Here is a 26556-nt window from a genome sequence, read left to right as displayed (position 1 = left end):
ATCAACATCATATCAGTGTTTAACTACAGTTTTAATGTCTGTATCTGTAGAATATTATCAAAGGCAATCTTTATGTAAATAGTGGCAATGCAGCTGCCACGCACTACACAAGCAGTGTAGCCAGCCTGTAAGCCAGACTTAGCAGTTAGGACCAGTCTTAGTAAAGACCAATTGGAGCAACTGGCCCCTGAAACCTACATTACCCAATTTAGCCACTGAGTGACATCACTGGAGACGGTTTACCAGATTACATGCATCTTCCTCTGAAGCCACAAAAGGCTTTTCTACATGCTGTAGTACTACCCAACACTTGTTAACATATGTTACTGTGTAAAATTGGTAATACCCTTTAAATAACGTAGAGAAAATAATCCTGCCAAACTGTTTTTTTTCTTTTCTAACTTCTTTTGAGTATGGTATAATAATAAAAATAAAACTTCTTTTTTTTGCTAATTTATAATTGCCACAATGAAAATATAAAATAATTTCAAGTGTGGTTTAAACATTTCTGAATTTGAATAAAAACGTACTTTGGATATTTTTGAAAAAGAATGTGGACATTAATCTTTACAAGCATGTATTGTGAAAATCTGTCAACTGGAACATGTGATGCACTGATTGCACAATACCACTGCTCTGGTTTATGCCCACGGTAATATTCTCAAACCTGGATGTTTTTCATAAGCTTCATTTTCAATTGGTGGCTCCTTTATATCATATATGGAGCAGAAGCTGCCACATCTCTGATAAAAGTCTTTGAAATATACGTATACGTATGTGTGTGTATCTATCTATCTATCTATTTATCTATACATGTCTATATATCTATATCCAATATATATAGATATATCTCAGTCTTTTATCAGAAATGTGTATCAGAAATGATCATATAGTCTCGATTTCTGCAGAATAGTGTCTTCTTTAAATATTTTCAAGTATATGATTTGATTAGTTGTCCTTGATGTCAGCATAATGTAACCTAGTACCTGGTGAAGAGATGGTACAATTTAAACTTTGCTTCTTCGGTTAAAATATACGCTCAGGGGGAAATGCTATAAATTGTGGATACTCTCTGCTTTTCACTTTATCTACAAAACTATTACATTTCAGTTAAATGCTATGATGCACCATACCAAATATAACAGGTCATATTGTTTTCAAAAGCTTTTTGACAAAATGTCTGTCTTTCCGCGTGTGTAGGAGCTCTGCAAATATAGTTCACGATAGGCCAAACAACAGTTCAATATTTGACACAGCATTCAGGAATCTAGAGGAACATGTTAACACACACATTGAGTGAGAGGTAAGATCTCTTTCCTGTACATGATAGCAGCTATTTACACGTCACAAAATCATGGAGACAAGCCATGTTAGTCCATATATACAGGATGGACTCACTCTGGTTCAGAGTTCTAGGTAAATATAAGTTTCAAATTGTGGAATATAATTATGCATCTCTCTCTCACTCACTCACTATATGATACATAATTATCAGTAGCAAGTTTTCACAAGAAAGCTGTAAGAACTGTAAATGCATATTGATCGTCATGTTTCATAACACACCATCATCATTTCATGCATAGAGGAACTAGACTGAGAATACGATGGCTACATAACATACTGATAAAGCTCATGGTGCTGCATGGAGGTGAAAGAGATATTATTATTATCAATAATAATAATAATAATAATAATAATAATAATAATAATAATAATAATAATAATAATAATAATAATAAAATCACATTCCTTTAAAAATACTTGAATGAAAGTTAAAGCTGCAGTGAGAACTTATCTGCTGATAAATAATCATGGATATTCATGAAAATCGTTCAATAAAGTGATAGAATTACTGAGTCATAGCTCAGTGGCTTTAGAGAACTGTCCTCGTACTAGACTGGGATGGCTCTGTGAACACAGGATATAATATTCAATATGCATGTCTGCTACCTGACAGAAGTCATTCAGAATCCTTAGAGATGGCTTGTAATTGGCTTGATTGTAATTTTGTAGACAAAAATAGCACAAAAAGTGATGAGATAAAAAAAAAAAAAGAAGAGGATGTGGCTGCAGAGTGAGAGAACTTGGCCCCAGATTTAGTCCTGCTCCTACCAAGAAACCAGCCGTGTGAGGTCCTCTAAATGTCCATGATGCCCCACTCCTCATCTTCTTGGTCCTCCGTACATTCTTCATCCTGTCCATTAAAAGGGTTGGACAGCGCAGGAGTGTATGTGGGGTGTGTGTATGTGTGTAAATTTAACTACTTGTACACACAAGTGCTGCATTCGACGGGTGAAACGTCCAGGTTTACTTGTGGAACTTCTGAAAGTAAAGCGTGGAGTCATCGAACAGCGGGTTCTTCACTTCCATTTCCCCAGTCTACAGATGGACAGAGACAGGACCAGAGTGTTGGTTACAGAGTTCATTATCAGTTCATTATCAGTACTGAAAGGTTTTCTCCTCCAGGGTTATGACTGTTTTAAGACAGATTTTATGAATCTATAGGACAGGTTAAACATAACAAAAACCACATTACATAGTTTTCTAAATGGATTCAAATAGTAAATTACATTGAAATGTGAATAAAGGTAATAAAACCCATTTTGTGTCAGAGCTGGAAGACAATGCAATAGATGGGAAAACACATCTGATATGTAGTGACCTCTCATAAGATGATTGATGGACTAAGCATGAATGACATCTTATTTCCATTAAGCTGCATCAAATGATCACTTGGGGATGTGTAACAAGCTGTAAAGAGGACAGCTAGAATTACAAATGCGCCAGTCCTTTTATTTAATGCTGCACTTATTGACCTTTTTAGCCACTTGGGGGCAGAAGATCAGCTGTAAACAAAATGCTGGGAGATATAATCACCATCTACAATCATGTTATGACTTAGTCAGACTACAGATCGCTGTGCTGTTCACACTACACAACTTTCTGCCTCATAGTCATAGTCAGGTTCATGCAGCCTGTATGATTTACAAACTACACGACACATTACAAGATCACCCATGTGAACTGGGACACGGGAATAATGTGGACTTAGCAGTCCACGTTCCAGTGCAAGCAAAGAAAGAAGAAACAAAAGACTTAGATATCAGTGAGCGGATGTGCAGGCAGCTTGGATTATTGCCACACTGAAAGGCAGAACTGCCTGCTTGTATTCTGGTTCAGCAGGTGACACAGTTACCAATATGGAAATACTGATATATACAGCGGCTGTGGCTCAGAGGTAGAGCCAGCATCTTGTAAGTGGAAGGTCACTGGTTCAATTCCCCTGGTCTGCATGTCAAAAACTGCCCCTGTTGTAGTTTGCTGCTCAGTTCCTTGCATGGCAGCCACCACCATCAGTGTATGAATGCATGTAAAATTACTCTAAGCTGCTTTGTACAAAAGCTAAATGCTGTAAATGATATACTGCTTAAAAACATAAAGGGAACTCTTTTATTGGTCCAAGCATAGCAAAAAGTCCGGGTTGGGCAGGGCTGGGAGATAAATCGATGTTATTGATTGATTTAAGTTTGTGATTGAGGAAGATTTTTAAAAATGAAAATCTCCTGGGCTCCCGAAGAATCATTTTCTAATTGTATCCTGGATGACAAGAAAGGAGCCCGTTGGACAGCTGTTACAGATGATTTAAAAGGTTCAAAGGTTTATTTATCACATGCAATTAGACAAGAACAGTAGCAGTGAAATGAAACTGCAACCAATCTGTTGGCTGTGCAAAAAAAAAAAAAAAAAAAAAAAGAATAGTGCAACCAAAAGTGTTTCACAATATGTTTTTTATATTGATCCTTGTCGATAATTATCACGATGTATATTTAACAGTAATATTAATGTTGAATTTATAGTTTTAAGAATATTCCCCTTAAGACAGAAACAGGTTACGTAATTGTATCGCTTCAATTCCTCCTCGTATGGGGCGACGGCGGTGCGGTGATTGTTAGTCGTCATAGTGAAGTCTGACTAGTAGAAGCAGAGTGGCTGGTCTGTTGGCTACTTGAGGGGAGGCTGGCATCAGCATTACAGCGCAAACTCATGCTTTGGGAGTTCTGTTTGGGACGGTTCTTTACGATGATGGAAGAGGTTGGCTGCCACCAACACATTTTGCGCCTAATGCTGGTCTGTCCTTTGTCAGAACAGTATTTTACAGTAGTCAAACGGTATGACCTTTCTTTGGTTCAATTTCTTCGTCTTTGTCAGTTTCCTCGCACTCAGTTTCGCTGGTCGGATCGCTCATTTTCTTGTATCGGCTAGACACACAGGTGAGTTGATCATCACACGCATTTGTATCTCATTTTTAATTAAAAAAATAAAAAATAACTATTGGAAATAAATAAAATAAATTTATCATCATCATTGTGGAAAATGTTATCGTGAAAAGAGCTCGACAGAAATATGTTCCAGTCAGCATCACTCAGCGAGTCCTGAAGCATGGCCTCTGATTGGATGAACCAGTGTCTGACCTCACGTGTTGCAGGAGTAACTTTTCTGTGTTTCTGTTTCTATACCGGCATGACGAAGATAGCTGCATGGGGGGCCTTCCGGGAGAGATGATGCTTAGTAACTGTCCTTATATGGTGTGTAGCAGTGGTCTGAAGTGTTCTTTCCCCTGGTTGGACATGAAATGTGTTGAAGTAAGTTCGGCAAAACCCGAGTGAGCTTTGTCTTGTTAAAATCCCCAGAAACGATAAGTGCAGCGTTTAGGTATTTGCCGGAGTGTTTGGTGATACTGTCATGAAGAGTGGAAAGAGCTGTGTCTGTGTCCGCATGTGGTGGAATGTAAACTCCAATAATGAGCACTGAAAAGGACTCCTGGGGCAGGTAGAAAAGGCAGAGTAGTGTTAGGTGTTTCAGGTTAAGTGAGCAGGAACGAGACCGACACCAAGTCGTTTCTAGGGTCACACCAGTTGTTGTTGGTCGTGAGACACACCCCACCATCTTTAGATTTACCCGATTTCTCTGTCCGGGCCACCCGAAACACAGAGAAAGTATTGGCTGGTTGGACGGCGTGCTCTGGCACCGCAGGGAAAAGCCACGTCTCGGCGAGGCAGAATATGTTGCAGTCCCATATGTTCCTATTGACAACAAGCTTGACGACATGAGGGCTAAGATTCTTTTCCAGAGACTGAACATAAGCCAGCAGGACACTGGGCAGGGACGGATGGTGTGCAATCACTCGCAAGCTGTTTTACACTCTGGCCTGTTTCTGCAGTGTTTCTTCCCTCTGCAATTCTGCCGAGGCCCGTCTCCATTGTTAAGGCCAGTGTCCCGGAGGATCTCCTTCAACCAGGTGTGATTATCGCACATAACTTCAGAAACAAAGTTACACTTGCGATGTTCAGTAGTGTACAGCGGTCATATCTATTTAGGGCAGACAGCAGGGAGATGGTACCAATAAAACTACGTTAATAACAAATAAAACGCGTAGTCTGAGCGAAGAAGTCACGACGGCATCCGACTACAGCAGCATCATCTTGCAGATGCAGTCATGTTGCGTATCGCTAAAGATACGGTGCCCATATATATATATATATATATATATATACAGTGGAAAAGCTGGGGTTTATTCACATACTGAAAACTTTCAACCCCAGGTATGTGCTACCAAGCCGCAAGTTGCCTTGCCTCACCTGTACAAATGCACACGTGAAAAGATCTCTGGTGGGGTGTTGTTTTACTCCACTACAACAGACCTGTGGTCCAGCCGAACCATGCAGCCCTACACGAGTTTGACTCCAAACAACTTAATACCCAGACGACCACAAAGTGACTGTAGCTTGTTCTTGCCTCTGGGTTTTGGACCACAACATTTTGAACAGTTTAGACATGGCGACTGTGATACATGGGAACAAGGTTCAATTTAGGCTTTTTGTCACAATTGTCCAAAAAAGGTTCAGTGAGCAGAAGATCCTGTAGTGTGAACTTAGCTTTAGCAAACAGTTACCCAGCAAACAATGGTAGCAAGTTTTTGGAGCTGTGATTTTGTCCACCTGATGAATGTAAGCCCAATTTAGACTAACCCTAGACCATTAAGCTCTGGTTTGGTCTCGGCCAACTCCTGAGAAAAATATCTGGCTCTGTGGCTGGTTAACATCACCAGTTGTGTCTACTGTTAGATACAGCGGGCTCAGCGGGTCTTTTTCTACTGTCTGCTGCGGCTGGAAAACAGGCTGATGAGAGCTTAGATTGCTTGCTACAAAATACAAAAATTAGCTTAAATACACTTAAAAGCTCCTTTGAGCTTGGGGCAGTTCGAATGCTCTCTGTTGCAGTGTCTTCATTACTCTGAGTGACGCCTCTCACAACACACAGGATCCTTTAAACCATTTTTAACATAAACATTTTTGATCAGTGCAGCTTTAAACTGAATGAATTTGATGACCAAATTATATGAATTACGATGATATTAATGGGTTTCAGTTATTTGCAATAATTGTGTTCTTTAATTCTGATCAAAGGCTTACAGAATCTGATGATAAGCTGCAAAACTTTGAATAAAAAGTTATGATAATAATGCAGCGTTTACTCACAGGTGCCAGTCCAGGACACTCATACACTGTGAAGTCTCCATCTTCGTTCTCCTCATCTGTTGAGGCTCCTGAGTCAGGAACTTTGGGCTCGTCTCTGTGTCTGCAGCGGTCACACACACACAAACACACACACAAGTCATGAAATAGGACAACACAGATTCAAAGAGGCAGAGAGGGCAGAAGGGGTGAGGGACAGGGGGCAGGAGACAGATATACACATGGCAAGGCCACATGAACATGTCTGCACAGAGGGTGACTCACTTCTCCAGGGAAAGCATCTGCTGTTTCTGGTGCTGGTAGTGGTACATTTGAGCACTGTGGGCCAACTTCTTGTCCCCAGGCTGGAACACAAGGAGGGGCAGAGGGGACATGAGAAATCACTGGTATTCATTCATATCTACTCACACTGCTCAGTTGACATTCACGTGTCAGTGCTGCACATGTTCCTGTATCCTGGCTTATTAAAAAAACGTCTGCATTAAAAGGCTAAGAGAGGATGCATTCAGAATGAAAATGTTTGGGTCATGAGTTATAGTATCATAGTACTGCCATGAATAAGGAAACAGACGTAGTGTTCAGATGTACTGTTCTTATATTCACAACACAACTTCCATGATCTTTTTGCTCTTGAATTATTTGTTGTTTGCTCACAGGAAGGTTTCACCCAAAAAGTCAGTTTGGTCTCGTGCTCTAGTTTAAAACACACAGTAATGTTCTGCCTCGCATTGTGACTTTTTTTTGTAGTAGAACCAGCATGCTGGTAGTTAAACAACATACACAGCTTCACATTTTGGCAAAACGATCAGAGGGGGTTCCCAACACATCCCACACATGGACCATGGAGTGACACTCCCACACTGCCGCACAAACCTACGGATTTAGTCTGAATGTTTCCTTAATGTTAGTCTGAAGAAGATGCACAAGCTCAGCTTCATGTTGAGGGTGTAAATATGTTTTTGGATCAATTTGAGACCTCAGTTTTTTGGAGACTTGAATTAGAAATCTTTTAACTGATTTTGTTTTATGCTTTAAACCAAGTCCCCACCTACTTCAGATGAAGGAGAATGCTGCAACGTTGTTTTGCTGTAAAGCTCTGAAAGGTTTTGTGGACTAGATAATGACTTAAATTTCATCTGTGGATGAACTGTTCCTTTATTGGATAAATATTAGTGTGTCTAGTGGTAAACAGTATGATATGACCATATGATCGCTACAACTATGACTATTACTGTTACCTAAATGAGAACAATTGAAAAATGAAAAATAAGCATTTTGACTAAAACTGTTTATTCTGATTAGGAACACCAAGGTAGCCTACATAGTATTTAAAGGTGTATGATTTAATTTCTATTGGTCCATAAGCAATAAGTAAATGTGTAAAAGCAATCAGCAAAGATGTGTTGGTGTCCAACTGGTGACACTGAGGGGGGCTTCAGTCAGGTGAGATCTCTCTGTGTAGGTTTGTCTTTCACATGCACATAATCATATACATACGTTAAAGTAATCTCGATTGATGCACGTTTAAACAACTGACAGCTGACAGTAAGTCCCATTGGTACAACAAAACAAAACTACATTAAAACTACACTGACATCTTGATAAGAACTGAACCTACATGGAGTTTTTTTGTGAACCGAATAAGTTCTTGTAACACAATAAAGATTTAATACTCACCAAATTGTCAAAAGTTTGGGCTCTCATCAGTCCATATACAGGGTAGTCCACCTTCTGAGTCATATGGACACCTTTCTGCAACCTGCCATAGGAACAAACATGAACACACTGGCAGATGTTTCCTGGTTCAGTACCTGATTTCGGGTTTGTGAATGTATTTGGAATTAACTGACATGCATGATTTTAAAGCAAAATCAGTACCTTTTAAAAACCGTGCACAATAAAAACTTTCAGCATCATGCTCAGCATTTTCTTCCAGGTAATGTAAGGAACAAAACAAATCATTTCAAGCAGCAACTTCTATTTTGTGCTTTGCAAAATCCTTGTCCGGTTATGTTTGGTATTCACTTCATCAAATTAATTCAGTATGTTTTCTGGATCTGCATAACAGCTGTGAGAATCTAACAAAAGACACACTATTAAGTTGCTCTTCCTTATTTATGTTTTTATTGTTTCAATCTGTCTCTCACAGGTTTCACATTAGTACATACAAGATACTGTACAGACTGCAAAGCCCACTGAGGCAACGTGATTGTGATTTTGGACTATATAAATAAACTTGATTTGATATGATTTGGGCCACTGCTTAAATTGAGATGATGACACTAAACACAAGCAGAGCTGGAACAGCTGGAGGCTTGATTTATTAGTCAGTGCATTCATTTTGATAAAAGATTAACTGTTTCACAAAAACATGCCAAGAATTATTTGATTTAAACCTCTTAAACATGATTATATGTAGTTTTCTCAGTCTTCTATAACAGTAAACTGAGTGTCTTTGAGTTTTAGACTGCTGGTCAGACAAGAGCAGCTACTTCAAGATGTCTTTTTGTTCAGTGGATTATTAAAACATGTACTGAAATTTTATACACCAGAAAGTTGTCCAGTTTCAACCAATTTAGTTCAACCAATATTCAACATGTAATTGATTTCTTAATGCCTTAAGTCTGAATACTGGCGAAAATATAGCAAATCTACTAGCTGCATCATTACATGGTGAAAGACAGAGAGCTGACACTTGGAGTATCTTGCTGGAGTTCAGAAAGGGAGGAGTAATATCTTACCTGACCCAACAGGCTCCTGCTACGATCAAGGCTAGCGATCCGGCTACGATGAAGACGCTGCTCATGACTGAGAAGAAATACATACAGACAGTTAGGGGGAGCGAGCGCAGTGCAGGTCTGTTATTGTCAGTGGACGACATGATTCCTGACTGAAAGCTTTGAATATGTGTTGGAAGCATAGGGAGGTCGTGGAGTGAACATAAAAGCTGCTGTGAGGATGTTGGGTACCACCCTGTGGTATCTGCTTTGAAAAGAGCATTGATGGAAGTAATGCAGTGAGGCAGAACTAAATGACAGTGACGTACCAGCTTTGCATCTTACATCCCATTATAAATGTGTGGTCAGTCCCGAGATCTCCGAGCAAGCAGCGCTAATGTTCCTTCAGACAAAGGAGGTCATTTTATGAACGGCTGTAATGTTTCACAGTCTTTGGGTGTCAGTTTAAGACTTTTTTCTCTCACCATCATTTTTATCTCTGTGATTAAAAAGGAACATTTAAACAACATTTAAACCAAATCTGTGCATTAGCTCATATGTGAGATATATTATTGGTGCCGTACATGACGTGGTTTGTGTAATGTACCGACTCCCTAGCTAGTCAAACAACTGCTTACTGGTTGTATTACTGCTTCATTTTATGCAATCAAAACTATCTGATCACCTATCTGATCATTTCACGCACAACGCAGTGAATTGTCCCCTCCAAAAGTTCTCTGATGATATAGCCATTGTAGCTGCAACATCTGATCTTTCCTCACAAAGGACACAACGCAACTCCTGGTCCAAGCGCTGTTCATCTCCTGCCCAGACTACCACAACTCCCTCTTGGCTGGACAACCAGCCTCTACGACCACACTGCTTCAGCGTATCCAGAACGCTGCCGCACACCTTGTTTACAATCTACCCACCTCCTCCTGTTGCAGTCCGCATCCGATTCAAGACGATGGTGCTGGCCTTCAAGGCCTTCAAGGCCTTCAAGGCCTTCAACGGAACTGCACCCGTCTACCTACAAACACTGGTCAGACCACACGCCCCAGCGAGAGCACTTCTTCTCTGTTTTGGCGCCTCAGTGGTAGAACGAACTCCCGACCAATGTCAAGACAGCGGAATCACTCTCCATCTTCCGCAAAAGACTAATTTGTTCAGACTTCACTTTGATCCTGCATAGCATGACTGCTGCTCTACTGGGGTCTCTTCAGGTTGACTGTAGGGTCCAGACCTTTACTTCATTTTATCCCTTTCCTTACTGTTGCAGGTTTGATTTGCCTTTTAACCGCATTAATCTTTTATTCTATTCTGAATTGTGTGTAGTGCAAGGGCTTGGAACTGTACAATATGTCCTCTGTTATTGTAACTTTTTGTGACTCTCATAAATGCCACAAATGCCAACCAACCTTCCCTCACCACACCACTCAAGTCAGATATATAGATACATCTTCAAGAGCAGCAACAACAAAGAAACAAGAAGCTAGTCATGACAGAAGGACAGAGAAGACTTACTGATGAAGACGCGGTCGTTAGATGGGTAGGGGAGGATGATGGGATCGCTGAGCAGAGCGGGGGTGTTGTTTCTGGTGGAGGCGGTGGTTGTGGCCACGCTGGTGGGCAAGACACTGTGGCTCGTAGTCTGCTCCGTGGTGGATGCTCTGTCAGTGGGGCTGGCCACACTGAGCTGCTGGGACTGAGGTTTAGGTAAATCATGCGAGGATGGAGCTGGAAAAAAAGAATTAAAGTCATTATAAGGGTCATGGTAAATACAAACAAGTGTAAAGAAGTGGACTAATTAGTACCTGACAGCCTGGACTCAGTTCTCTGTTCACTGATAATGGCAGCGAGGAAGTCGATCTGCTGGTCAAGCTCAGGGTAAGTGCTCATTTTACCTGGAGAGAGAAAATACCAGACTGAGACACGACCTCTAACACAACACTCATACATGCAAGAGCTCAAACCAAAGCAAAGCAAAGAAAACAACTAAGGAGATTGCTGCATTTTCACATGCAGTAAGTGAAGAGAACTCAAGGCATTGGGACGAAACAGCTGTGGAGCCTTAAGAAAACCACTTATACAGAATACTTTCTTGAACTCATGACTTTCACCAGCCGCCTGCACAAAGTATCACACGCGGTGTTCACCGAGGGGAGGGGCTGTGGGGGTGAGATGCGTGAATGACAAACAGCCAAACCGATACGCACACAAAAAAAACCCCAAACACAATATGAAGCGGTTGGTCATGTTTCTGTGGCGCACTGCCGCAAAGTAGTCAATGAGTGGGAAACACTGCAGAGTGATGCTACATCAGGATAAGAAGAGAGGCAGATGAAGTGATGCACCCATCATGCCTAGTGCCTACTGCACAAGCCTGTGGGGGGCAGCGTCATGAACTAGGGTTGATTCCGTAGGTCAGGTCTAGGTTCAGCGATGAAATGTGCCCAAAAAATGAGGTCAGCTGACTACCTGAATATGCTGAATGAGCAAGGCTCTTCATCAGTGGATTTTTTTATGCCCTGACATCATGGCTTTACGCAGCAGCCGACTCTCCCATCATCAATACGCGATCTTGGTGAAAAACGGATGCAACTCTGAACGAAAAAACATGTTGGGACCTTGCATAAGCTTATCAGAACGATGCCATGGTGAATGTGTGCCATAATCAAAGCTAAAGGCGGGCCAATGAAATGTTTAGTGTGTGAACTTTTTTGGGCATGGCAGCATGTAAATGGGCCGTTATCGGGCCAAGAAATATCATGCAACCCTAATCAAACTGAGGCAACAGAGGCCCAGATATCCTCTCTTTAGTCTTTGTATGGGTCAAATTTCAAAAATCCATTCCAATTATTTCCCGTGATGCACTTCAGTAGCATGGTTTGATACAATGTCCATGCCTCATTAATATCCATGTTTTCTCCAAGATACAGGTCATTCATATCTATGAATTCGGTCCATTAAAATTACACTAAATTTAAACATGGTCTGTCTGAAGCAGTCTCACGCCCTTTTAATGCTCCAACTCATCTGGTTAAACCTTGACACCGGATGGCTGAAAGTCAAGTATAATCTAGGAAGTCAAGTCTCACAGCGGTTAAACATCTTCTGGTGGACTGATATCAGCTCTGTGGCTCTGCTGTTGCTGACTGCTGGAAATTAGAGTCACTTGACCAGTGTGTGTGTGTGTGTGTGTGTGTGAGTGTGGGTGGATGGCAACATGGAGAGAGAGGAAGAAAAAAGGACGATCAAACAGAAAGAGGCAGATGTGGGAGGTGGGGCGGGGCTTTCTCAGAATTATGAATGAAAAGCATCACTACGGCAACTGGAAGAAGAGAGATAAAGACAAGATGTCCAGTCGGTTAGGCAGATCTCCTCAGTTGATAGCTGCAGCATCGGTGTAATGGCTGAAATGTAATTCTTTGGGGCCACACTGACCATCAAAGTTACAGCCAGTAAAAGTGTTGTTTCTTTCCGACTGACAGCCCTGTCTGACAACTTCACAGAAATGATTCAAAGCAAAGAGGGTGTGTGTGTATTTGTGATTTTATATGTTCATGTGTGCTGTATATTTTTCTTAATAATATATCAAAACACTGCTGTCAGTTGAGGTGATCTAATGGACTGATTCAAAACTTTTTGTGTTTTTAATGCAACAATGGAGCTCTATGGTACAAAACAAAGGTATACTGGGCGTTGATACACACACACACACACACACACACACACACTACTTGTTTGAACAATTAATAGAAAATTATTTAATACAAGGCCATGTATGTATAATATTCTGTACACTATCTTATTGCCTTTCTGTTTGCTTACTGAGGTTATTTCCTGTCGAGAAAACACCAGATTGTTTTTTTCTGTTTCAGATCTGAGTATAACCCACTGAGAGGAGTAAAGACACAACAGGACAAGCAGCCTGAGAGGTGGCAGAGTGGAGGGTCTAGCTGGCACACACACAATCACAGTATAGTTTGACAGTGTCACAGTTGTGTTCTGTGTTCGCATTAACGCATTTATTTATTTCCACGGTCCATTGACTTTTAGACATAATCCAAGAGGACCTCCATGGTTTTTACACACCAGAGCCCCTAGAACTGAAGGTCAACCTCCTTTCATCCTCCTTTCATCTGCACACTGATGGTGGTTCTAAAAACACAGTCGTGGGGAGATCTATTCATCCTGCCTACATGAATAACAGTTCTGTTACTCCCACCCTTCTCTGTGATCGCTCATTTCAAACAGGGTCCCAAGTCTACACTAGTCCTGTGTGCATAGGAATTATGTTGTATGTTTGTAATGTAAGGGACTCTAGTCTTTGTCTTGTAAATAAAAGACCAGAAAAGGTGAAGTGGTATGGGTCAGGAGTATGAAGCCAACCACTTACCTTTACTGGCCTGAGCAGATTGAGGAGCTTGCCTCCTCTTGACCACACAGTGGCCGTGGGAGTTCTCCACCAGAGGGTGCAGGCAGGGGCCGCAGTGTGAGCTTCCCGGCTGGCAGAAGTGTCGTCCTGCCCGGGCACAGTCTAAACTCCGAGGGCACAGATGAGATCCTGTGAAGACAGACATGACACGCAATTACTTTTCACAGTTTTGCAATGAAACTGCTCGGATGTTTAGTTTCAATTCAACAGTCCCAATTATTATTTTACAAAAAACAACAGAACAAAATCCACTCGTCTGGCTTCCCCAAAACGAGCCAGCTGCTGCAGCAGAGCGGTGAGCTGTGTTCTCTTTTCAATAGAAATCCGGCAAAGCTAGCAGATGTTTGATGCTTCGAACTATGTGCTGGGATTTCTGTGCTGTGGTTTCTTGCTGGAGGCATAGACTGCAGTGTACTGCTATCGTACAGTCATTTCTGAGGTTGCTAAAACTACATTAGCTAGCAGTCGGAAAACTTCATCTCTCACCATCTCTTTTACTTGGTGTCATGGTGTCTTAGACCATGGATTAAATTTACGCCGGAATATCCCTTTAAGTAGCTAGTGAACCCAAAGATTATGTTAATTCAGTCCAATGAAAACAAAAAAAAGTTTCTAGCATCCCGGTTTACTTCCTTATTATGTAGCCCACTGAATATGTGCTGCAGAGTTTCTTCATGCTCTGCCCATAGATTTTTCATTTCATGACATCATAGATTTTCAGGTCAAGTTAAGTTTTACAAATATAAACCTCCATGGATCAAAAATTCAGGTAAAGTCATAATGGTCTTTGGTTGCAGTTGGATTTACATTTCTAAACACCATATTTTTTTTAAAATCTTAACTTGTGTATTTGGACTATTTCTGCATGTGTAGTATGTGTTTAAATGTTTTAATTCTTAACATGTACCTTGAACATAATTCACACAATACTTAGAAGTATACAATTAAATAAAGCACTAACGACAGTGAATAAGTGAATAAAATGTGTTAAATGGGTTAAGTGGGTTTAACCTCCATTGCAGCCTCTCAATACTTTCACTGAGAGGCCCAGCATTGCTGCATATGCTTCCCCACAGGGAGTATCTGTTGCACTTGTTGTTGTGGTGCGACAGTGCATCCATTTACTTCTCACACTGTTTCCTTAGTTACCACGAGCCATCTGAGCCCTACCCCAGTGTGCAGAGAAGAAAAGAGCGGGACTCTCTGGAAGTACTCCCCATGCCAAAGGGAAAATAATTACACCCAGCTATCGATATTAACCCCTTTAGCTTCTTCATCAGAATAACTCTCCTCTTCATTACAGGGACCTAGACACGGGTTGCCACGACAACTGCCATGGCAACTGAGGAGGTGTGACATCATCAGGGGGTGAGTCATCATACAGATATACAAGTCAAGGATGGAGGGCTTGTATCCGGCTGGTGTGTCAAGCAGAAAAAGGCAGGGATGACAAATGTGTGGAGGAAATGATCACCGTTTTCATGTCGGGATGTTATTGACCAAACAGGTCATTTCTTTATTAATATGGGAGACTTCAACTCTTCTAGAATATGCAACTAAAACAACCTCTCATTTGCAGAGTGCACAGCTATTTACAATTTTTTTAATCAGCTTTCATTTATTTTTGCACAATAAATGCAGTTGCATGTGGTTATGTACTGGTTCTTGCTGCACTACTATTAATGTCATGTTTGAAGCAGCTAACCAAATGTACATGCCATTCATACACACAGTGGCCTGCCCTTGGAGACTACAACGGCAGTGAATAATCTATGCAAAACATTACAACTAGATGGTGGACAGTTGAAGCGCTGGTACTGTTTCTCTCAGCCGCAGTATACTGTAGACCACAGTCATCCTGTGTGCCTGAGATGGAATACCTGAATGCAGAACATAAAGAGCTGAAACTTAATGATTCATAAAGGCTTCTGTAAGAGTAATGAAAGAATACACTACTGCAGACGATTAAGCACTAACCTGGACACAGTGACATTAAAGACAGTAAAATGAAAGAGTAGCATTTGCAAAAATCTCCAACATGAGAAAATGAGAAAACAGTCAGGTAGAAAAAAAGTATGTTTACATGGGAACAAATCTAGTGCACAAAACTGTCTTTCACAAGCCCAGAATCATCAAACCCTATTTGGAGATTTTGTTCTGTTTAACAGCATAGAAAATCCCGTTATTGTATACAGTCACTGTCAACGTGCCAATGTGGACAAAAAGAAGTCTGCATGCACCTGCTGCATGCACAGTTCAACTGCTCTGCTTTGAATAAATCCACATTCAAATAAAACTGAGTGCAGAGCAGCTTTATCAAGGCAGAAAGGTTGTAAAGTACATTAAAGCATGCATTATATCAGAGAGTCTGACCGTGACATTCCCACAGTGTCAAATACACTTTCTTCTAAAGCCACAGGTTCCTAGCAACCGTTGTCCTGTGTTTGATCAAAAAAAGGAAACATGTTCATTCTCTCATTTCTCTTCCATTCCATCTGAAGGCTGTACTGAATGTACTTAATGTTCTGGAGAGGTTTGGCAGAGGGAGGCTCTTTGAGGCCACTGCTGTTGCATCCAATATTATATTAAAGCAGAACATCAGAGTGACACATCAGTCTTAACCTCGATGTAAACACATCATCACACGATCTCATCGATAAAACATCTTACTCCTTGATCCTAGGCTGCACTGATCAATATTTTTATGTTCATAAACAACTGATGTGAATCATGAAAGGTGTCGGTCATAGTTACAAACAGAATTATAATGTGATTTTGAAGAGATACCAGAGATGCAAACTGGCTGGCACAAACTTGGTGAAACAACTAGGGGGGCTGGAGGTGCCACGGATGGAGATTTAGTCACCCGGGAACACAATCTGGTCTATTCTGAAGAGAAAATAAATATTATTATCAATATCATTACCCACAGTGTGTCGGCAGGTCAAGTACAAAAGACATACAGATAATGCACAAGGCCACCTCCCCCCTTCAGCCTGCAAAACAAGACCACACCAAGTACACTTGAGAATCATCTAACAGAAGTTGATTTTTATATTGACTATCACAACACTTTCTATAGTATGTTAGCAAATGGTAAGCAGCAAATTACACTCTCCTAATTCTTTTATTCTGAAAATGACATTATAAGCAACACAAAACACAACATCTTAACATCTACAATTACCTGTTGTACTGTCATGTTTGTAATTACCTACACTGAGACAGAGTTTAGGTGTGAACTCAAAGATTTATTAAAAATAGAAAATTGTTTCCCATGCCAAATAGCAATCCATCACTCAGAGAGATTACACTGAAAGCATCGAAACACACAAGAATGTCTATCCACCCATCACTGACTGCACTGGGTATACGTCATGTTGCATGGTAGACTTCTCATACTGATGACATGTTATGAGAGAAAGTGATTGAATATTTATAGATAGTTCATAATCAAAACCAGCGCCAATACTAAAACTGATTCTGGAGATTTTCAAAAACAGTCAATGAAGCATTTAATCTAGAACGACCGCAGTATACGATGGACTCACAATCACATTACGGTATGTCTGACAGCTCAGTACAGCTAGCTAGTCAGCCAGGAGCCAGGAAACACCTAACACATTGGGAGATTTTGCCTTCCACACAGTGTCATCTAAGACAGTGTCTGTGCTGGAGATATAGCGAGCTACCTCAGTAAAAAGCTACATCGCTGACCTGTGCAAACTGGACAATGCCATCATATTATAACTGTAAACATTGTTCATCATATTGATGACGGTTCTCCATCATCCAGGTCATGGTATATCTAGGTGTTGTGTCGTAGGCAGCTGGACTTGTTTCATTGTTCATCATCACTAACAATTTCTAGATGCTACAGTTCTCATGAACTGTATTGCATTGACTGAACAGAATTAGAATTCCATTCCAGTCATTCCACTGAAACACAAGCCCCCAACATGAAAAAAAACAGTGTTTCTGGCACATTAATTTATTTGTGGTGGTCAGCCACAATATCAACATTGGGCGTCACATATTTATTTTCTGTTTTTGGAGCCGTGCGTCCCGTTCTCACTCACTCAAGACAGCACACCCATCAGTGAACAACATGCTGTTATATACTCCAATACAGAGGTGGTTTTCAGAATCAGAAATCCTTTAATGTCCCGCAGACAGGGAAATTTGTTTGTCACAGCAGCGACATAATCTTACAAAAACAGAAACGTATTATAATAAAATTAAAAAGGGAAGAAATAGACATATATACATATTTACATGATGTAGTGCAAAATTAACAGCAGTTTTTGTTTTGTTGTTTTTATAAACATAGATTTTAAATACAGATAATAAATATGGAATAAATATGGGTGTTAAGGAAATAGGAATAAGGATACCAGTAAAATCAATGGAGAAGAGGAGGAGGACTATAAACTCAATTGGCTTAACTGTAACTTCCTCTGCAAAGTGCTCCAGGCCTTCAAGCCATTTGTTGTCGTAGCTAAGCCGTATAATTACATCATCATCTGGTGCACCAGGAACTTTTTCCCAAAAGCTAACATTGTGAAAGACGCGTCTGACAAGCAGTAATTCTGATTCTGTGGGAAACACTGAAAACAGTACAGGTATGATCCTGCAGTTACACAACAACATGCTGCCATCCCAATGGCCATCTCTCCCCCCCATCTGCACTATACAAAGGTTCCCCGTCCCAGGGGTTCAAGTTCCTGTCCTTCTTAATGGTCCTACACAACTGGGGGAGCAAGCTGCATTAGCTTCTGTCTGTATTTTCCAAGCTGCTGGGCGACTCTCACCAGGGCATCCACTTTTTTTTAACCCTGAATTTTTATGCTCAAATCCCTGAGCATGAACCTGAAATAAGTTTTCTTCTTCCTTTTTTGGTAGGACAAAAAAATTATACAAAAAACTATACTAAAAAAACTAACACATCTATACTGATAGTGAAAATATGGTTCATATTGATCATGTTTCTGGACATTTTCACCAACCAACTGTGTTGATTAAACAAATATGCAAATTAAAAAGTTGTTACTTCTGTAAGTAAATTCACAATAACATGAGAATAACATGTCAGTCTCATCCACACTTACAGCCATTTTTGTGGCAAGTTTTCTGGGAAGATGACAAATTCTTAATCCCGCCTATTATGCTCTGATCAGCCTGGTTGCTTTTTCAACTGGTTGAAAGGTTGAGTTGTGGGCGTGTTAGCTTATAGTTTTTGTTTTTGGAATTCAGACCAAAAAAGCTTATTTTTTGTCTGTGTCATGTGCATCCTCATCAGACGCTGACATCAGTCTTTTGAAAAAAAAAAAAAAAGCTGGTGGTATGAATCTCCAGCACATCTTGGACATTGTTGCTTAAGCTTTTTCCTGTACTGACAGCACCAGACATGTTTCCAGCTCCATGTGAAGCAGTTGAAGTGTGCTCAACCTTCATCTGTGCTGCCTTACACTAGGTCTGGGTGAGCCAATGAAAGACACAATTAATTTGCAAGAAATTCAATATCATTATTTTCTATTCCAGATTCATATCCTATGAAATTAAGCAGTCCCATCCATCCATGGCTTAAAGTTCAGGTTCATTGTAAGTCTTAAAATAGGCGGCTACAATTCAATTCAGAAGCACACATGGGGACCTTATTAAAGCATCTAGCAGAACACTGATCATATCTTTTTCAATAACAGCTCACTGTGTGTCAGTGGATGGTTATGATGAAGTATGAAGTATGTCTAATTTAGAACCTGTGTTGCACTGATCTGTGCGCAGTCGCTTCTTTGATGTCTCTGCTGTGCTGAGGTGAAGCGAAGTATCCAGCAGATACCGAATGCCGGGACCAGCTCTCACTCACATCCCTCCACAGCACTGCCATCCAGGAAGACCAGGATATTCACTGGCTAACTGATCGCACATCTGGAGTCAAAGTATTCTCTCCCAAGATGCCAATACTATGTAGACGTGTCCCTACCCACCGTGTATGATGTGGTCACCACACACATTAGTCCTGTGATTAATGACAAAATCCAGTATGAGCAGTTTGACGGAAAAAGACTAAAATGTGGTGCGTATCATTCTCACTATTAACCACAAAAACAGCGAACAGTTCTTACTCTTCAAATGTTTAAACCTGTCAATTATATAAAACACTCAATTCAAAAATACAGGCTTTTATAGAACAGAGAGGGTTGCCTTTTTACCCTTAGGTGTGCATAAACTGCGTGTTTGGAAGTTCTTAAAATACTGAAAAAATGACCCTTTTCTATCAGTTATCAGTTGCAAGAGGGTGGTAATTATCAGTTATTGGTATCAGTATCAGTTGAAAAACATCCACATCATGCATCCCTCACAGTTGCTTTCACACAAGTGCAGTTTGTAAGTGTGATACATTTTAAATAGTCAAACAAAAGGGTCATGAAAGGGGGATTCTCACCAGGATCTACTCCAGTACTCTATGCTAATAGGTGAGACATGTGCAAAGAGAGAGAGAGAGACGAGTCACACTGGTGGGTTTGCTGATAATGACTGTGTTGGATTCAGTATGAAGGTCATCTAGTTGCAGCTGTCTCTACATCTGTGGGTACATAACAAACAGAAACAGCAAATTCATCCCATTTTTTTTTATGGTACCACTTTGCCAAAATCTAAAAAATCTGAGCCAAGTTGTAGCCCACTGGGCAACTCACTGAATACATGGCAACGTTATACATCACATCCCTGTTGTCTCGATTGTGTGGCTGAGCTTCACCTGTTCTTTTCAAAATGATACACCTTTCAATGCCATATATCATGTAATGAGAAACTCTTACTGCGCATGAGTTTCACAAATTAGTAAAATAATGAACTGATGCTTTCAGCTCTGGAATTGTATTGTTCTGTAGCAGTGCTACAAAGGGACTGAACGGTGATTATAATTCACGTCTCCACGAAACACCCGCTGTTTTTCCCGCAATTATTTTTCAGGCTAAAACTGCAGCCTTTTTACATTATGTGAATAAAGAAATAATTCAGCCTAAAACCATCGAACACATTTTCCTTCCTTGTCCCCATGCACCTTATACAATACAACATTCAGTACAATTGGGTCAGTTCTGGGCAGAGACCCATACTTCATCTAAGTCTGGTGGAAATCCGTTCAGTAGTTTTTTGTGCGACCCTGCTGACATCCCAACCAACCAGCCGCCCCTGCGCATGCCTGAGCTTGTTCAATAATATTCCCTGAATAACTCAGAATATTTTTCCATACATAAAAGTCTAGAAAGTTCATCAGTCACCTGGGACAGGTTCTCAGAAGGTCTCTGAAGAATGCAGCATGTGAGCCAGCAGCCAGAGAGAGCGACTCTCTTCATGCTGAGGGAGGCAGTCAGCCTCATGTGAACAGCATCATGATATGTAATGCTGCTACAGTAGTCCCAATAAGGATATCAGTGGTCTCCTTAGTGGTATCATGGCTCCTGTGCTGTCCCTGCCAGATGGACAGATGGACAGACAGTTTAACACACATGCTGTCTGAGTTCAGAGCTGCGTGGGGCTTATTGTCAGCCACAGGTTTACGGATGACCTCACACGGTGGAAGAGGATCACTGCTAATAGGTGAGACATGTGCAAAGAGAGCGAGAGATAGTCACACTGTTGGGTGTGCTGATAATGACTTCACCTGAAGCTTCACCTGTTCCCCTCTTCTATTATATGCCGTGTCGTATTCACTGAAAAACTCTTATGCAGCCGCCTGTGCGTCATTTTCACAAATGATAAAATAATGAACAGCAGCTCGTGCCTCTGATATTGTTTTGTACTGTAGCAGGCCAATTCTACGCAGGACTGAACTGAAAAGTGATTATTATTCATTTTGGTTCATTAGCATTGGTGCATGGGTACTTCAGATGAATGAGCTGTATTAAATCATCAGCAGGACATCGACTGACTCAACATAACTAAATGCAAGGCAGACTGAGGCAGGCTGACACACACACACACACACACACACACACACACACACACACACACACACACACACACACACACACACACACACACACACGTGACATGACAAATGACATGTGATCAAGGTACTATGATGGGATTTATGATAATGTACACATTTCACATTTACACAGAAGTTATTTTACTCACACATTCTTGTATCTATTCTAGGAATTTGTGGCGTAGTGTCAGATGTGTGTGTATATGTGTGAGTGGGGTGTGTGTGTGTGTGTGGCGGGGGGATTAAATGAATATTTAATTCTATTTTTAGCCAAAAGTCATCCGTGAAAAGGCTCTCTGTTGAGCAGAACACGCCGATGTTACTGAAGCCAGGCAGAGCAGCAGTACAGAGCGTCCATGAGTCTACAGCAGCAGCAGCAGCAGCAGCGTCCTTCACACAACACAGGTCCTAATCAGGTTATGTGTGGTTTAATAGCGGAGTGGAAGCCTGGTATCTGCTCATCAGGGACTGCAGCTGAGACAGAGGTCCGGATCTACAACTCCCCAACCCAGAGTGAGAGGGAATGAGGTGAATTTAAAAAAAAAAGCTTGTTCCTTTGCATGGTGTTCAGGGGCTCATTTTAGAGACTGTCCTGCTGGTCAGTGTAGCTACATAGACCCATAATCCACCCTGGTATTGCAGGTACCTCATCAGAAATGATGTATGAGGCCAGATTATATTGGAATGAGTTTGTGTGAATATATTCACAAATGTATTTACATGTGTAAGCCGTGCCTAGACCAAGGGGCTGGAGGCTTCTCAGGCTTGTGAAACTGCCAGGAACTGAAACTCCACATCCTGTGTTCCTGGTACTTTTCTGTGCTGCCTTCACATTCCAGCGATATCTTTAATCTGCTCATTGACCACAATCCTACTCATCAAAGGAAAATATGATACTATACGATATTATTGATATTATTACCTCCGCCATGGAACATGTGTTTTCACACACATCAGTTTGTTTGTTGGTCAACATGATAACACAAAAAAACACTGAGCAGATTTCCATGAAGGATGAGTCCCAGCCCAGAAGAGACCACATTAACTATTGGTGTGGATCCAGATAAAGGGAAAAAACAAAGACTTTGTCGTTAACATGGTGAGATAGGATGTCTTCAATGACATTTCCAATGATTTCTTAAAGATGCTGGATCTGGATCAGGGTCCCCTTAGGGCCTCCTCGTGGTACATTGGCCACTTATGTTTTACAAACCACATACATCTATATTTTGTCATTAAACTGTGAATACCTTCTGATTTCTGTTTTGTTGTTGTTGTTAATATTCTTTGTGTGACGTGTCCTCTTCTACATTCATGGTGCAGAGGAGTTTGCAGCAGTGCCCTGGCCTTCTCAGTTTTCCTCTTGGATTCATTTTTTTCATTACCCCAATGGGTGAACTGTACAGATCGTAGATTGTAATTGGTGAGTTTGGGCTATTTAAATGAAACTGACTTAAGAAGTGGCTTCTTAAGTTTTAACAAACACAAACTCATTTCTGGCGCTTCCCTTGAGTCGGTGTCATAACATTATATCTCAAAACTTTGCCTTTCTGGTAATTATCATTACATACATAAAAGAATGTCATTCTTCCTGTTCCAGAGGAGTCATACAGTTGTGTCATGGGGGTGATTAAATGCTGATTCTAGTGCTGTGGTGGGACACCATTAAGGAAAGTGCACTCTCACAACACAAATTGCTGTGAATCACAATATGATGATGAGACAGCAGGCTAAATAAAATGACAGAGCAAAAGCGAGAGAGAGCTCTTCACTTCTGACAAGAGGAATGTGTTTGGGAAGCCAACCAGAGCTCAGCCAACACCTCTGCTGATAATGGAGGCTGTGACACCATCTTCCCCTCTGACACAGCCTGAACACATTTCTCTGCAACTGAATCATCCATTTCCCATCTCATAGCCCAATATAATTAGTGTGGCACGGTCTCCCAGCACATGTCACTGGTGGAGCAGCCTGGACACACTGGGGACACAACATGGACACACAGGCCATACAGCTTCCGAGTGAAAATGAGTGTAAACGCAGCTCACTTAGAACTATACCACTCCTAGACTCTATAGGACTCAAGTATGTCTAAAAGCATTTTATCATTTCCATCCTGCACCATCACACTGAATGTTGAGGACTTAGTCCTGTTGGTTGTGATTTACTGTAAACACAGGATCATACTCATCAGTACTGTATCACCACTGTAGGCCTCTTTCATCAGGACACACACTCCATTTGCTTCAAAACTTCAATTTACAAAAGAGAGCCTGGCAGTGGCTCTGATGGGTCATTTAATGTGACTCATCCTAACATAGTCAGAAACTGTAATGTGCATTTCAGTACACACAGCTAACTATAACTGATTACTTGCATATCAATTCATCTATTTTTGAAACAATGTCATGACTAGTCCATCAGCAAACAAGCATTTTGAAGACATCACCCTGGGTTACTGGAAATATAATGAACACTTTCATTATCTGTGGACATAATATAAACAAATCAATCAATGTTTTCCCCCACCAATAGCTTAAAACCCAGAGATATTCCATTTAAAACAAAGAAAAGATTTTGTTTTAATTGAGAAGCCAGACTGAATGACAAGCTTTCCCTTACTTCTCCCAGAAGTAGCCTAATACTGTTGCAAAGGCAACCAGATCGCTTCCTGTTCTAAGAGAAGCAACCGCCAACAAGTGGGGACAAATGTGAGCTTTACACATTCATTTAATGATGAAGAAGTGAAGCGAGATAGAAAAGGTGGCAGGTCTTCAGCCTTACTGGCTCACCTGTAAGCCTTCATTCTTCTTTTTTTGGTTTGATACGCAGCAGCAGACAATGGTTTTCAGGAAACGGACGTGAACATCGATGCATGGAGTTACTATTCTAACTCCAATTACCTTTTAGAAGCAAAATTTACTTGATATGGTGCCGTGAAGCAAAACACACGTATATTGCCTGATTAAGTTGCTAAATGATTTAAACACTCAATACATGCTGATCAAAGCTGTTGTGACTTTTTTTTTCTATAAATCTACTTTTTAAATAGAAGGATTCCTTTCAACACTACAATAACACAGAAATTGAAACAATACAGAAATACTCTCTCTCTTGCATTTATGTATGTTTATTATTATTATTATTATTATTATTATTATTATTATTATTATTATTTTATGCCTGACCAGTCCTGAATTTTTTGGGCCTATGCCATTGCATACATCAGAGAGTAAAAAACAGCCCAAAGACAAACACTACTTTTAAGGCTGGATGGTGACACAAAACAAAAAAAGAAACGGAAAGACATGTTCAATATAAAATTCAGGGTGATGTCTTTAAAATGTTGTTTGGTTAATAATTTCATTTTTACGCTGCTCTACTGCCCGAGGGAATAATCTAATGACATAACCCTACTGTTGGCTAAATTATTATACAAATACAATAGTCATAAGAAAAGAGACTTCTGTGCGTTAATGCAGCCCGTGTGCTACTGACAGCAGGCAGCAGCAGCAGCTCCTCACCTGTCAAGCAGGTGCTCAGCGCCAACAGGGCCGCTAACACCGCAGCCTGGCCGAGCAGCGGGGCCCGCATCCTGGACACAGCTCCGACGACTGACAGGGGACACGGAGACCGACTGTAGGAGGAGCAGGAAGAGGATGCGGCGGAGGCGGAGGTGGTCGGTGATCATTCATTCCCCCATCCCCCGGTTCTCAGGAGGAGGGGACTCAGAAAAACCGAAGAAATACGGACACCAGGGACGACGCAGCTCAGGAATGGACGCAGGCGGCGGTGACGCTCCGGGGAGAGCCCGTGTGTCCACCGCAGGCTTTCTGCTCTCGGCGGCCGAGGACCTGCAACATGGATGCACACCGATGACTGGCTGATTGATTAGGGTCTCTCCTGCTGAGCTGTAGCAGAGGCACGTAAGTCTGTGACGTCAACGCGCTGCGCTCCCTCGTGCTGCCTCCAGGTGCTGCTGAATTTCAAATAATACAAGCACGTTTAAAACTAGTTCCGCCTGTCGCACTACAGACACAGACAGACAGACAGACAGACAGACAGACAAACAAACAGACACAGACAGACAGACACAGACTGACAAACAAACAGACACAGACTGACAGACACAGACTGACAAACAAACAGACACAGACTGACAGACACAGACTGACAGACACAGACTGACAGACAGACACAGACTGACAGACACAGACTGACAAACAAACAGACACAGACTGACAGACACAGACTGACAAACAAACAGACACAGACAGACAGACACAGACAGACAAACAAACAGACACAGACAGACAGACAGACACAGACTGACAAACAAACAGACACAGACTGACAGACACAGACTGACAGACACAGACTGACAAACAAACAGACACAGACTGACAGACACAGACCGACAAACAAACAGACACAGACTGACAGACACAGACTGACAGACACAGACCGACAAACAAACAGACACAGACTGACAGACACAGACTGACAAACAAACAGACACAGACAGACAGACACAGACTGACAGACACAGACCGACAAACAAACAGACACAGACTGACAGACACAGACCGACAAACAAACAGACACAGACTGACAGACACAGACTGACAAACAAACAGACACAGACAGACAGACACAGACCGACAAACAAACAGACACAGACAGACAGACACAGACTGACAAACAGACACACACACACAGACGGTGTCCTCCTACAAGTAGCACAGGATCTGTGCCCTTCTTCCTTCTGGGGTTCAGGATACAATTTAGCAGCAATCACAGCTTCTGAGCTAGACTTATAAATTCATAATATAACTGAAACTTATGATCCGTCATGCATCAAGGTATTTA

The 26556-nt window shown here is 41.2% G+C and overlaps 1 protein-coding gene and 1 long non-coding RNA gene across 3 annotated transcripts; both read right to left on the bottom strand.

Moving 5' to 3' along the window:
• Nucleotides 1-1059: 1059 nt before the first annotated feature.
• On the bottom strand, nucleotides 1060-25626 carry npdc1b (neural proliferation, differentiation and control, 1b). Its single transcript, XM_037099476.1, has 9 exons — nucleotides 25212-25626; nucleotides 13653-13820; nucleotides 11068-11157; nucleotides 10778-10990; nucleotides 9278-9344; nucleotides 8214-8295; nucleotides 6801-6880; nucleotides 6540-6639; nucleotides 1060-2379 (listed from the first exon to the last, which is right to left on the bottom strand). Exons 1-9 carry the CDS (start codon nucleotides 25279-25281, stop codon nucleotides 2308-2310), a joined length of 942 nt encoding a protein of 313 aa, XP_036955371.1. The 5' UTR covers nucleotides 25282-25626; the 3' UTR covers nucleotides 1060-2307.
• On the bottom strand, nucleotides 15279-16045 carry LOC119020230. 2 transcript variants are annotated; one of them, XR_005075249.1, is made up of 2 exons: nucleotides 15669-16045; nucleotides 15279-15592 (listed from the first exon to the last, which is right to left on the bottom strand). It is a non-coding gene; the product is annotated as an uncharacterized LOC119020230 (long non-coding RNA). The 2 variants fall into 2 exon arrangements; XR_005075250.1 differs by having other exon boundaries at nucleotides 15279-15571.
• Nucleotides 25627-26556: the final 930 nt, after the last annotated feature.

Source organism: Acanthopagrus latus, chromosome 5 (genome assembly GCF_904848185.1).
Source record: "Acanthopagrus latus isolate v.2019 chromosome 5, fAcaLat1.1, whole genome shotgun sequence".
Classification (NCBI taxonomy): domain Eukaryota; kingdom Metazoa; phylum Chordata; class Actinopteri; order Spariformes; family Sparidae; genus Acanthopagrus; species Acanthopagrus latus.
Note: the sequence above shows the minus strand (reverse complement) of the source record. Positions and strands in the feature narration are given on the sequence as shown.